We start from the raw sequence: 15,169 nt of genomic DNA, 5'->3' as shown, positions 1-15,169 counted from the left end.
ATACCTGTAGGGTCTTTGGGTAACATCCACCCGTATTTATAAAACATACCAGTAGGGTATATAGTGCGCCACACGACGTCTAAGTTAGTTATGGTCAACGGTTAAATCAGTACAGTACTTTGTTGAATGGTATTGAACAGTTTGAATTGCAAGGCGGTGAGGTCAAAGGTGAGATCACTCAATGTTGTTTGTCTGGTTGCCTTTTTTAGCCATGCTATTTTCTTCACTGCTAATTAGTGGCTGCTTCCCAGAGGAAAGTACACTGCCAGGGGTTTCTATAAGGTTTTTTTACCTTTTCATTCAAGATAGCATTTGGGGGAAAAATGGAGTGGGTAAACACGGCTATATCTTGTCACTTTTTGTCCAAAGTTGAAACCCCTTGTCTACTTTAGGATTGGTCAACTGATGAGCCGTAAATGTATCACCTTAAAATTTTGTAAAATGAATACGTAACATTAAAGGGGTGCATTCTTGGCAATCCCTTTGGCAAAGTCAGATTATCCTCCTCATAACATTTCAATCCAATGATAAATATTATTTTTTTGCTTTTCCTTGACAACCAAAACTGAGATTGTTCTGAAATTCTAAACATTTTATTGAGCCAAAACCTTCCTGCTGTAGTGCTTCTTGTTGATCAGAAAGGCCCCTTCCAAAGTCACGCTTTTATTAGGTTGTAACAGCTAAACTGAGCAAGTGTTTGTTGGAGTTGAAGTTTGAATGACTGTCACACAGTCTGCATGAATTGTCAGTATGAGACGCAATGAAAATACACCCCCAAATTGTTTCCTTTTCCACCACCACTACCTTTTTTTTGCTTTGGCGTTATACATCCAGGGATTATTTGGTTTAAAGACACACATATTTGACTTGCATGAGGTGAAGCCCTATCTCAGGCAACCTGCAAGTGTGTGTGTTGGTATGTAACACGCATGCTAATGTGTCCTGTGTCGGTCATGGGGATCAGATTTTAAGATGACAATCCAGAAAGGACACAGACACAATGTGAAGTGCACAGACGAGACTAAAGAAAGGAAGGATGGGGGAAGAGGGGCATTTCTTTTGTGCGCCTCAAACGTCACTTTTCAATGTCACTCAAAAGAACCTGATATATGAAAACCTGCTTTTGTAAGTATTGATTTGGTGCTAGAGCTCATTTTCAAAGTTGATTCTTTAGTACTTTGAGCAAAACTTGTTTGTTTGATATTGTTTTGATTGGAGTTCTGTGCTCCGTGTTGGGCCAGTGCAAGTCATAGATCTTTGCCCTCAAACAGAATGCAAGTATCATTCTTTGGATTCCAAAGGAATTAAAATTATTTTGCTTTCAACATTTTATCTGTGCTACATTTTGATTTCAAATTAAATAAATTGGATAATGGACTTTCTAATCAGAAAATGATGTGAACCATCATGTGGGATTTTTTTTTTCTTCTTCTTCTTTTTTCGCCCACACACACATAAACAGTGGCTGATGTTTGTTTCCCGCCATTAGTTTATGTATGCTGAAGTTTGGATGATTGGACATGCCACCGACTGCTGCTCATTTGGAATGCAGACGAGAACTTGTTCCTAAAATAGTGAGCCTGACATTGGACTACTTGATGGGATTGCTGGCAGTGCTTTGTCCCTCTGTGCCATTGCGGTGCTGACAACCGTTTGCTCCTCGGTGCACTCATTTCCCCTGACGATGTCATTTGTTAGTCCATAGTTTGTATCCAGACCCTGTTTTTGCCAACTTTCCAATTTGATCCAATTCGGGAATTTTGTATTGGACACTTTTTTTGTTCACCCAGGAAAGCTTCTTTTTTTTCTTTAAACTCACTATCTGCTTGTTGTATCCCTGAACCTCAGCTTTCTGTGTCGTTTGAGGCTATTATTTTAGCAACAAATGAGTAGCTAAGTTATGCTGTGCAGTCATCCTAACAAAAGTCCTCCTACGAAAATGACAAGTGCATTTTGTTCTCTTGAATCCCAAAATCGGCGTCCCTTGCCACGGCAGGCTTTTCAGCTGTTGACTTCTGCCTCGCCAGTGACTATTGCCCCCACCCATTGTATATAATTATTCATAGGCAACTTTTCAATGCACCCATCCCTCATTTCAAGTCTGAATGAAGCACAAAAACAACTCTTGCCTTTCCTTTCTGATGCCGCCCCCCAGAACACTCTCTTATGACGTTCTGGGGCTTTTTTTGAACAATGCACTCTATGTTCCATTTTATTTATGGCATCTGCAGAAAGGATTGTTGTTAAGACTTGGTACACCTGAATCTAGGTATCCATGGGTAGGATAAAAACCCAGTGTGGATTCTCTCTCAGCAGAAACTGATGTCTTCTCCCAGCACAAAACCACCAGGATCTAATTCCTGTGACAGCGTAAGATGGCGATCCTTTTTATTATTTTATGGTCCTCTGGGTATTTTGTCCTGTCTTCTGCAAATTTCCCCATTGTGGGACTATTAAATGCTTTCTGATTCTGATTGTGATTCTGCAGAGGAATCTTTTTATGGGACTTTGATCGGTTTCTTTAACAAATTCGTTAATGTGTTTGGAATTACTTAATCACTGTAACTATTTCTTTTCTTTTCGAAGAATATTTTGCATTATATATTTCCCTTTGCTCCTCTGGCTCCAAAAGACTTTTCTAAGCATTAGAATGTCTAAATCAAGTACAACTTGTACATTTTTCTATATTCCATATCACATTGTCTTGAAAGATGGTGATAACTGCATTGTGGTTTTCAGTGATTTATTTTGTAATATTTAATGTAATCAATTAGACATGAATTGGTGATTTCCCATAAAAATGATGCCCCCCATCTGTTTTTGCAATCAATGTTTACATAGTACGGTCTATTTTAACAGAGGAGCAAAGGAGAGAAAACAGGGTGGGCTTTAGTTCTCAAAATAGTAGCGTATTTATAAGAGTCACTTACGGAAGCTCTTAGCACCATCGGATCATGATCATGATCGTGCTTGACAACTGGAAGAATTCACATGCATCATATAGCAATGCATGGAAAAACTGCAAGGGTTTATGCTGGTCCAGGGTCTCTCTTTCCTGCAACACCCCCCTTTGTTTGCAACATCAATGCCTAAAATAGTCTCATGATTGTTAGTCTTTCAATGGATACTTATATTCATCTTGTCAATGGAAAATAAAGCATAGCTAATGTAATAAAAGCACTGTTACTCGCGAAAAATGCAAAGAAGGTTTTTTTCGGCATGTGGGCACCTTGTTGACATTTCTGGTGGATGGTGGAGGAGAAACAGCGATATACCCTCCAGGTACTGATATCTCTCATGGGCTTGTGTCCTCAGATCGAGAAGATCATGACGCTGATTGGTGCTGGAATTGACTTTTCCAGAGATCAGCAATACGCTACGCCAGGTAGAGTACGACCGTGACTCTAATGGAGTGAACTCAACAATTATTCGAAGTTGCTGCAAAAAAAAAAAAAAAAGTGCCACGAATCAGTGTCCTCCATCTTCAGAGGTTTGATTCGCATATTTGTTTTGGCCAAGCTTTTACGTCGGATGTCCTTCCTGACACAACCCTCTGTATTTATCCAGGCTTGGGACCGGCACAATAAGACACTGGCTTGTGTCCCCTCATGGACACAAGCCAGAACAAGCAACTCGATGAACTTAATAAAGATGAATATATTCAGTAAAAGGCTCCCAAACACAAAATGGTCATCGGCACAGCAACAACAACAACAAAGCAAAACTACACTCACCATTTAATGACAATGCTATTCAATTTTCTCAAAAGCCGACAGTGCGCATTACAATCGCACTGTCGCTTCTGTATATCAGAATCAGAATCAGAATCAGAATACCTTTATTTATAAACCTTTATTTATATGGATCAATATTCTGATTCAGTAGTAGTATTTTACATATTCGGTAAATAGCCTTGTTACAGCTGCAGTGGTTGTGAAAGTGTTGTAAATAAAAATGTTATTGTATTGTATTCCCTTTTATATAGCTCCATCTAGTGCAAGCATAATGCAACTGCAGCCACCTTTGTGACTTCCGCTCCTTATGTTGCGATCCACCTTATATATGGAAACAGTTTTAAAATAAGACATCCATTGAAGGTGTGCCCGAAACTCTAAAATGCCTTATTGTGCCGAAATACTGTATACAGACCAAAACAAATACTGTATGTACTCTCCAGCCTATTACCGGTATACAGTGTGTCATTCTAGACCTCTTGTTTGTTATGCCACGTACAGGAGTGAGCTTTTTAAATATTAACCATGACGTATGTTGGGGATGAGCTCATCTTTCTTTGTAGGCTTCAGGAAAGATGAGAGCACTGCAGTCAGTCAGTTCACATCACACCTCACTCTCGCTCACTTTCTCTCTTCACTTTGCTCTGTGCTCTCAAGCTTCTATCTCAGTATCCAAGTTCTGACCAGACCAGAGAGTCTGTAAATGATGTGGTTGCACCTATCGACACAAATATCACCACCTGCAGGCTTTAAAAAGCAAGACTACGATTGGATGAGGAACATTCAATGTCGGAGAGAGAGAAAGAGAGAGAGAGGGAGAAAGTGGAGAGAAGAGAGAGAGTGTCTTGATCCGGAGGGAAGGGAAACATCACATGCAGCCACCAGGAAAGAAGACAAACACTCCCTCAACATCAGTTCCATTAGCTGAGCAGAGACGGGAGGAGTCCAAATGAGCTGAATTAGCAAATTCTCTCCCATGAGAGTGCATTTGTATTTACTGCTTTTCCAAATGACTAAAGGGACCTTTGTTTGGATATGTCTTGTTTGTTTCTGAGCATTTGCATTGATGGATTTATTTCATGACTTCCAAGTGTGATCACGAGCGGGCTTGCATTTATACAAGGAAGGATAACAAATTTAAGATGTAAATTTTGCTTTCTCCGTTTAATACTTAAGAAACCCAAAATTTGAATCTGTTCACAGGAGAATGACTGCCATGCTGTAATCTCATTTATGGCTAATACAGAATGTCCTAATCGGTCCAACTTCATTCAGGTTAAGATTTCACTACAAATGTGATAGCCACGCTTTGATGAGTGACAATTTTTTAGCTTACAAAGGTGGATCTTTGTCATGTGTATGGTTGGCAACTTGCTGTCTTATGCTCTCGACCTTCCCAATTGACAAACCAAGAACTTACAACTAGAACTTTTTATCATGTTCCAGAATCTGTATCAGAGCAACAACTAATTTAATGGTGGTTAAACAGATCTCAGCAATTTTACAATCATCTTCGCCCATGAGAACGGGAGTCCTTGGGTGCGTCTTTGGAAACTGCGGTTCAGTCGCCGCCACCCCACTGGAGCTGGACCCCTGCCCGCAGCAGACACCGTCTCTTTCACCGTCCTTTTGCCTGTGTGCTCGGAACTGCTGGCGAAAGATGATGTGGTTATGTCACATCTCATCGTCAATATGCCGCTGTTACCGGCTGAATGGTTTCTCGCTCCTGAGGCGTGTCCCACTGTCGACAGGTGCCTCCGTCCGACTGCTACAACAGCCTGTTGGAGACTGGCTGGCGCTGGTGGGATTGCCTCAGTACGAAAGCAAGCTGCTCCTCAACGGTTTCGATGACCTTCATTACATGGTGAGTGCCTTTTATATGTAACGTTGTTGTTTTTAGGCCTTGGCACCCCAAAAACATTGCCCTTCATTCATCAAGTTCAGACTCAAATCACTTGTTATGCACAATATTTCTACTGAAAATCAAATTGTTATACAATATTTGCTCAATGGTTGGTTGTCATGCTCTGGGAAGGATGTGAGGGTTTGGTACTTCATTTGTCTACTTTCAGTCTGATGTGTACATGAAGATTTGCATTCATTTCTTTTTAATCCTCTTTCCTTTTTAATTCCGTCAAGTCTTCTTCCCTTTAATCTTATAAACAGCCAGCGATACTTCAAAGTTACTCTTCGTTTGTATGTTTTTAATGCTCCTCAGTGCCTAATCCTTGCTCGCATCTGTAGATCAAAACAAACATTTCAAAACTCAGGGATTGTTGATGATTTAGAAATTAAGCTGCAGTAATCAAGACGTATTGTTGGTTCAGTTTTCTCATTGCAGTTAACTTATTTGATGGAGGCTCTGTGATGGGCTGGCAATCAGTTCAGGGTTTTTTTTTGTTCAGTCAGTATATCTCTAATATACAGTGTACCTATACAACACTTGGTTCTTGATCCTGATTTCACTCCCCGATGCTTTCTACTCTCTTTGTAACTATTTTATTTCCTGTATATGATAGCTGTCCGTGTTAAGCGCTTTGTTACAGTCTCACCTGTTGTTAAAGCGCTATATAAATCAATTTGTATTGTATTGTAGTGTATTGTATTGTAACACAGAATTGAGAATTGAAAGGACATGATTGTTTTCTGCACAGAGAACATTTCTATTTACAAAAGCATTTTACTCGTTATGTGGGGTGCAAAATATTCTGTCTAGTTCTGATACAGCGGCGGCTATGGTAGGGTACATTCAGGGCACTTTGTTAAGCACATTCAGAACTTCCATCAAATAATCTGATTAGTCAAGTGGCAAAAACTCACTTGAAGAATCTTAAAATTACAGGTAACATCCGATTTACAAGCAGCTCGACTTACAACCACCCGTACTTATGACCATGACCTCCAGACCCTATTTTTTAAATTTTTCATTCTACGCCTGGCACCACAACGCGCTAGCAGACCGGCAACGCGTAGAACATTTTTGGCCAGGCAGCCAGCATCTCACTCTCGCACAGCATTCGACCCTGTGGTGGTCCCCCCAGAAGGGGGGAGTTTGTGTGTCATTTAGCCTCCGAGTCTCGATTCAACATGAATGGATTTCGACTTACGACCATTTTGACTTCCGGCCGTTTGGTCGGAACGGAACTCGGTCGTAAGTCGGATGTTACCTGTATATATAACAAATATACAATGGTTTAGAAACAAGCTGTTGCTGTCAATGAGCAGCAAGATTCTTAATTCATGTATTCCCCCTACCGCCCCATCCTCTTCCAGTGAGATCTTTGCAGTCTCTTTTCCCAGAAGTGTTTTTATAAAGGCAGGGAGGGACACAGTAAAAGTCCTTGTTAAAAAGCAATGGCACACTATTTAATGGTACTTAAGAATAAATGTCCACCTAAATCAAGCATTGGCATATGGTCCTATTTATGGTTCCCACTGTGAGAGGGAGAAAGTACCTTTTCGCTTGGAAATGAATGTTGGAAATCTGAATACATCTTCAAACGATCACTTTTACAACATTCCTCTAAGATCATAATGTTCCATCACTGGTGAACTATTTTGAAAACGGGCCCACGGGCTAGTTTTTGGGAAACCATGGACACCATGTTGGTGGGCTCTGCTCTCGAAATCTCTATGTACATGTATTTGTTTCAGTTGTTGATAACTTTTCATAATAATAGTGTGTGTGTGTGTGTGTGTGTGTGTGTGTGTGTGTGTGTGTGTGTGTGTGTGTGTGTGTGTGTGTGTGTGTGTGTGTGTGTGTTTTCATAATAATAGTGTGTGTGTGTGTGTGTGTGTGTGTGTGTGTGTGTGTGTGTGTGTGTGTGTGTGTGTGTGTGTGTGTGTGTGTGTGTGTGTGTGTGTGTGTGTGTGTGTGTGTTTGTACGGCTATACTTGCGAGGTCCACAATGATTTTATACCATACGTAGTGAGGACATTTTTGACTTGTGAGGACCGTTAGCGTGTGTTTGTACGGCTATACTTGTGAGGTCCACAATGATTTTATACCATACGTAGTGAGGACATTTTTGACTTTTTGAGGACAAGTTTGAGGACAAGTTTTTCATTGAAAAGGCTTCTAGAAGGTCTAATATGCATCTCTAAAAGCTGCTCACCGTCAGAAAAACTTAGCCTGTGACTGTAAAGTGTCCTTGAGAGTTTTGAAAGGTGCTCATAACTTAAATATATTTTTATGATTATTTTCAGGGAGGTCTTTCTTTTCAAGGAGCGAATGATGTGTGTTGTGTTCACCAACGAGCCTGCTCTCTGTGCGTGAACGACGGGGAGGCGGCTAATTTTTTTCAAATGAAAGTGAGATGGGGCCTGTGTCCGAGGTTCATGATCTACACCAGTGGTTGTTAAACTCAAATTCAAAGAGGGCCAATATTAAAAAAAGAACATTGTCGAGGGCCAGACCATTTTTTTTTCAAAATTAATTTGTTTGTTTTTATTATCTTTAACATACAGTCAACTAATGTACTGTATTAACTATCCTAATAAATTACAACAGAATTTTTGCTTAAATACTGAAATCAGAATAGGTTTAAGAAAATAATGAAAACAAAAACTGAAAAAAACATCAGGCTTCTATATCTTTAACTTTATTCATTCTAATTGTAATTTAAATCATTTCATCACATACCATCAAGGCCAACACCTAAACTATATCTCTTTCGACTTTGAATAGACGATGCCACCAGTAAATAAAATAATATTTATCCATTTTAGTTTTTTTTTTCACTGCTCAGTTACTCTGGTGATGCACAAGTATACAAGCTGAATACTTGGCATCGCTTTTACATGCAAGTGCATCAATTTCTGGAGTCTGGCTCTGCACAGAGAATTCAAATTGTAGACACCTTTAGCGGTACGTGTGCTGTAACATGGGGCGGCGGGCCAGATGTAATACATATTTGAAATCATTTCGCGGGCCAAATATAATTGTAGTGTAGGCCAAAATTGGCCCGTGGGCCTGAATTTGACATGTCTACATGATTTGTCTGCAAAACTGAGGGATTGCCTATGAAATGAATGTGCAAACCATGCTGTTGCAGACAAATAATTTGTGCTAAATGGTGCTAAATGTATTGAATGGTGATGTGGTAGAATTTGGACTGATTAAGAACGTGTATCTTGTCCATTTTATGCTGTATTGTTTTGAATATCAAACATTTGAAACTGTACGCTTTGACAAAGAGTTCATGGCAGACAAAGTTGAAGTCTTGCTCAGGCCACCGAGTTAGTAGATGTAGAAAACCTTGTTAATTTCAACTCATACTCCACATTCGATACTTGTCAAATATTATCTTGGGATATCATGGCATATTAGATGTTCAAATGTGGTACAAGTTATGAGATGAACAATGATTTTCAACCACTGTGCCGCGGCACAGTAGTGTGCCGTGAGAGATCAAGAGCTCACATTTGAAAACACATATCGATGAAAAGGTTTCTTCAGCCGTTCTTCAGCATTTCGCTTCATGCCGGACGTTTCGCTTCATCTCCAAGAAGCTTCGTCAGCTTCTTGGAGATGAAGCGAAACGTCCGACACCTTCAAAGAAGTACAGATGACGGCTGAAGAAACCTTTTCATCGATGGACCACTCCTGTACGACTGAGAGCTTACACAGACATAAAACACATATTAATCATTTTCTGCAATCATTGTCATTGTCCAGTGTCCATGCTGTAAACACTGGGGGGTAATTAAATATTTGTCCATGTGGCAACATGTAGCCGATCGTCTCGTTCCTCCGAGAAACTTAATGATGCATGTGAGAGGTCGTGGTGACAGTCAAGGAGTTAAAGGAGTTAGGAGTAAAAAGGGCAACTGCAGACTCCGAATTGGGTTGTGTACAAGATTCTGACCCGGATGAAGGCCCTAGTATTAGTGTTGGGGAAAATAAAGCAAAGACGATGACCTTAAGGCAACATAGTGAAAGCTATCTTTCGTATGGATTTATTTTGATCGGCAATGAGACAACACCTTCTCCATTATGCCTGTTGAGTGGCGAGAAGCTGCCTTTCCAGCAGCTCATGTATGTTGTATTTCTACTTTGATTCCTTTCATCACTTTGCTGCTGTGAAATGTAAATTTCTCCACTGTGAGACTAAAGGCAAATCCAATCCAATCCAACAGCGCCATGGTGCCGAGCAAGCTTAAACATCAGCTCCAAACACCAGTCCCTTCAATACAGGCCGACAGACTATTTTGTTCCGCCTGCGTGTCGATACAGAGAAACAGGAAACCTTTATGAGAAAAATCACAAAGGTAAATGAAAAAGCTCTATAAGCTAGTTACCTTATAGTTTTACACACTGTAACATATTGTACAAGACTCCAGCTTTTTTATTTTTTTACAAGCTAAATATGTTGAAAGCAAACACCAATCAGGGCGATGTGAAGAGTTGTCATAAATAGAGAGGAATAACGTTGATGAGCCATACAATGAAACTATGGGAAAGAGTAGTTGAAACTAGCCAAAGAGTAGAGGTCAGCATTTGTGAACAGCAGTATGGGTTCATGCCAAAAACGAGTACGGCAGATGCAGTGCTATGTGACATTGTTGTTACTAGTTATTAAAAGTTGATATTGAACACAATTTATCATACCCCCCTTCAAAACAGACCTCAATCAAAGTTTAAAAAAAGCTGTGGCAATTTTGATCATCAGTTGAGGTCTGTTCTCACGCTCTAACCTTACTGTCTTCCCCTCCGCCACTCCCGCCCACTTTCTGCAACTGTGTCTGTCTCTAATTCCCATCCCCCACTCGTTTAGAAATCAATGAGCAGACTGCCAGCAGGCAAAAAAACAGTCACTGCTTTGGACATTGAATCTGTATCTTATGAATTGCATCTTATAAATAAATATTTTCATTGCACTTCCATCTTAGCATTGGATAATTGTGCTGCTCTAAGAATAATTATAAATTTTCATGTGAGTTTTTAAACCATGATATTAAGTTGAAAAAATGTGTTGATTATGTTGTGGGTCATTTTTACCTGTATTTCTACAGTCCAAACCATCTCAGTCTGGCCTTTCTGACATTCTCTCCAAGGCCTCTAATATGGCTTGTCCCTCTGATAATCTCATTCCTGATCCTATCCAACCTGTTTACTCCCAAAGAAAACCTCAACATCTACAGCTCTGCTACCTCCAGCTCTGCTTCCTGTCTTTTCTTCAGTGGCACTTAAGGACCAATTATAATTTTCCATGTTAGTTTAATACATATAGTTTTATTTGCTGTGCCTATGTTAGAGGTATGTGACATTGGAGTTCATATAGTTTAATTAAAACACGATGTTGCTCAAAACGTATCGTTCTCAGCCTTAAAATATACCTCAATCAAAGTTGAAAAAATGCCGTGGGAGAATTCTCAGTGAGACTTGGTGACTGTTGCACTACCCCTCCCCCACTTAATTAGTGACACAGAGACTGTGCGCGTCTCCGCCTACGCAGCGGCCATGAAAAAAAAAAAGATTCTGCACTCTATTGCAATGCCGAAAGAGTAGTTGAAACTACCCAAAGAGTAGAGGTGAGCATTTGTGAACAGCAGTATGGGTTCATACATCTTATGAATTGTCAAGAATAATTATAAATTTTCATGTGAGTTTTTAAACCATGATATTATGTTAAAAAAATTTGTTGATTAAAGAAAGAGTAGTTGAAACAAAGAGTAGAGGTGAGCATTTGTGAACAGCAGTATGTGTTCATGCCAAAAAGAATACGGCAGATGCAGTGCTATGTGACATTGTTGTCACTAGTTATTAAAAGTTGATATTGAACACAATTTATCATACCCCCCTTCAAAACAGACCTCAATCAAAGTTTAAAAAAAGCTGTGGCAATTTTGATCATCAGTTGAGGTCTGTTCTCACGCTCTAACCTTACTGTCTTCCCCTCCGCCACTCCCGCCCACTTTCTGCAACTGTGTCTGTCTCTAATTCCCATCCCCACTCGTTTAGAAATCAATGAGCAGACTGCCAACATGCAAAAAAAAGTCACTGCTTTGGACATTGAAACTGTATCTTATGAATTGCATCTTATAAATAAATATTTTCATTGCACTTCCATCTTAGCGTTGGATAATTATGCTGCTCTAAGAATAATTATACATTTTCATGTGAGTTTTTAAACCATGATATTAAGTTGAAAAAAAATGTATGTTGATTATGTTGTGTGTCATTTTTACCTGTATTTCTACAGTCAAATAATAGTTGACATCAGCAACAACTGCATCTGAGATCTTGTAAATATACTTGAAAAGAAACAACATATTTTCTATCCTCTTCTTTTCCTTTGGGCTTTTTCCTTCAGGGGACGCCACAGCAAATCGGTGTCCTCCATCTAACCCAGTTTTGTGCATCGTCTTCTCTCACACCAGCTATCTTCATGTCCTCTTTGACAACATCCAGAAACCTCCTCTTTGGTCTTCCTCTCGGTCTCCTGCCTGGCAGTTCAAGGCTCAGCATCCTCCTCCCGATATAATCACTCTATCTCTCCTCTGGACATGTCCAAACCATCTCATCTGGCCTCTCTGACTTTCTCTCCAAAGCCTCTAATATGGCTTGTCACTTTAATGTACTCATTCCTGATCCTATCCAACCTGGTCACTCCCAAAGAAAACCTCAACATCTTCAGCTCTGCTACCTCCAGCTCTGCTTCCTTTCTTTTCTTCAGTGCCACTGTCACCACGGTTTTATACACCTTTCCTTTCATCCTAGCTGAAACCCTTCTATCACACACCACACCTGACAAATACTGAGGAGACATCATCCCCACAGCTTCAGAAATTTACTGGGAAGTTCTCCTGAAGTTTATCTACACATGGCGGTAAATTGAATTTGTCACGTGATATAATGACTTTGCAGTCTTTCATTCATCTTCAGTACCATTCATCTTCAGACTTTGCAGTCTTTCATTCATCTTCAGTACCACATGCGTCCTCTGATTCTTCTCAGATCCTCCTCCAGGTAGTCTTCCAGGATAGACTTGCATATTCCATGCATACCTACATTTTACATCATAGGCTGCCCACATTTTCATGACATATTTGCCAGGTTTATTGAGCAAGTGCTGTCTGAAAGTTGTCAAATCAGATCACATGAGATGTGTGGAATTTCTTTTGAGACATTGTTTCTTGAAAGATTGGCTTTACATACTCTTCATCCCACAGACTTTCAGTTGCTTCTCCCCATGACCTGTGCACTCTGGCTAATAACTGAATTCCATGGTATGCATGCAAGTCAGTCTGATCCAATGGCTTCAATTTCTCTTGAAATACATGCTTCCCCTCCAAATTTGTCTTTTCCTGGAGAATCTTTTCTATTGGTGAGGACATGGACAGCTGAAATGCTGATTGAAGAACATCAGGTGTAATTTTGATCACAACAGAAGATGATATTCTGCCTTGACTTTGGTGTGGTGATGTTGCATGACCATTTTATCTCACCATCCTTGTCCCCTCTGCGGCTGATGATTCCCGCTTTCCTTGGTTTTTATCGAAGAGAGAGACAGCAGTAGAACTGTCCTCTGTCATCCTTGTCGTTGGATGCATTACGAAACTTATTCAAACTCTGCAATATAACTTATTTTGCTGTACATCTTGTGAAGCTTGTTTTTGGTGTGTTGGTCGAAGAGATAACATTGGATTGGATTGAATGTACCTTTATTCGTCTCGCAGTGGAGAAATGACATGAGGATGGTGACACGTCAAATCAGAGAATGTTCCTGCTCTCTATACATCTGGCTCTCTGGCAGTTAAAACAAAGTACTGTTCATTAAATAGATATGCTTTTTTGGATATGAACAGCTGTTTGCCCACATTGCAGTGGATGGGTCAAAATGCTTTAAGAAAAGCTGTGTCAATTTTGATAATTATTTTTACCGTTGGTCATGAATGTGAGGCCTATTTTCACACTGTAAAACCTTCGGTTCAATTGTCTGACTGTCTGCAATTCCCATCCGCCATAAAACTGCACATACAAAAAAAGTCAATTGTTTTATTTTGCCTTGGACATTGAAACTATGAAACTAACTACTATGTATATCTTATGAATGGCATTAAATAAGTAAATAATTGTGTTTCATAACACCCCCATATCAGCGTTTGATAATTATGCTTCTCTAAGAATAATTATTATTTTTCGTGTTAGTTTAATACATATAGTTTTATTTGCTGTATTTATGTTAGAGGTATGTGTGATTGGAGTTCATACAGTTTAATTAAAACACAATCTTGCTCAAAATGTATCATTCTCAGCCTTGAAATACAATAGACCTCAATCAAAGTTGAGTTGTTGTAAACCTTCACTGTTAGACAGAGTGACTCTGCATACCCCTCCCCCACGTATTAGTTGCACTGAGACTTTCTGCAGGATGGCGCCCACACTTTGATCAAGCAATTAAGAGCGCTCAGGCTCCAAGACGCCATGCGCACTGCGCATGAACAAAGTTTTTGCAGCCCCCGCCCAGGACACTCTTACAGTGCGTGTTCATCAATTTAATAAACTGCGAGCGCACAACCAGCCCATCAGCCCAAAGGAAAAGTGAACAGTGAGCGAATAAGATTTCGGAATTATATCAGGTAAGGAATTCAAGTTTTGAATATTTTTGTTACAAATGTGTCATTCTAAGAAATTACTACAGGATTCGAACTTTCGTGTTTTATCAGAATGAGAGTGAAAGCGTCGTCATGTTAATTGAGCAGAGAATAAAATGAAGCTCGACTATTGGGTTAACTGATGTCGTAATAGTGTAATACGTATTGAGTGAGAAGCACGTAGCAACGTAAATCGAAACTTAAGTCCGGTCAGTATTTCAGAAGTGCCCATGTGGTCCCAATCGTTGTCGCGTCGGGCCAGCCAATAGAACGTAATTTAAACGTCACACATAAATGTAGCACAAGCGAAAAAAACGGACAGCCAAATTCGGAAGCACGATAAAAAACAAATGGCACACAATAAAAACAAAAGCACAGCTACGGTGATCCCAAATGACATTTGATTTATTTACTTTGACCACCCCTGGTCACGTGTAGAGGATTTCATTGTATTATGAGTTTTTTTTAAATACGACGTGAAGGAGCGTTATTTGTTAGATCACATGATTCACGTTGAATGCAAATGATAACCCATTTGAGCTGTACTGATGACTTTTTTTAATCCCACCACCTGAATTTTTTAGGTTATCAAAATATCTTATATTATTTTGGATAAGGACCTGGAGAATAACATCAAGAAAATGACTACCCAGGTATGTTTCAGGACAATTTCGCACACTTCACTTTTCATTGGAATTGATAGTTTAGTGTAAATTAAATGCGTTATCAATTTGAACGTGACCATCATTCTTATTTTGTTTGTGTTCCGTTAACTGACATTGTTTTTCCTTTAGCACCTGAATATTAATCTATTTACTTTTATTGCATTAGGCCCA

General features: G+C 39.6%; 1 protein-coding gene across 9 annotated transcripts in view; it reads left to right on the top strand.

Annotated features, from left to right (window-relative positions):
* The window catches only part of anks1aa (ankyrin repeat and sterile alpha motif domain containing 1Aa), a 67,659-nt gene that overhangs the window by 36,297 nt on the left and 16,193 nt on the right, over positions 1–15,169 (top strand). For 5 of the 9 annotated variants that reach the window (XM_088995477.1, XM_088995455.1, XM_088995463.1 and 2 more), the window contains 3 exons: positions 2,314–2,370; positions 3,316–3,385; positions 5,486–5,598. In XM_088995477.1, coding sequence (XP_088851603.1) covers positions 2,314–2,370; positions 3,316–3,385; positions 5,486–5,598 — 240 coding nt within the window. Of the gene's footprint in view, positions 1–2,313; positions 2,371–3,315; positions 3,386–5,425; positions 5,599–15,169 lie in introns of all 9 variants that reach the window. The other 4 variants (XM_088995501.1, XM_088995469.1, XM_088995448.1 and 1 more) reach the window with 3 other exon arrangements.

This window comes from Hippocampus bargibanti, linkage group LG01, assembly GCF_051943395.1.
Source record: "Hippocampus bargibanti isolate YZ-2025 linkage group LG01, ASM5194339v1, whole genome shotgun sequence".
In the NCBI taxonomy this organism is placed as follows: Eukaryota; Metazoa; Chordata; class Actinopteri; order Syngnathiformes; family Syngnathidae; genus Hippocampus; species Hippocampus bargibanti.
This window is presented reverse-complemented; position numbering and strand designations above follow the sequence as displayed.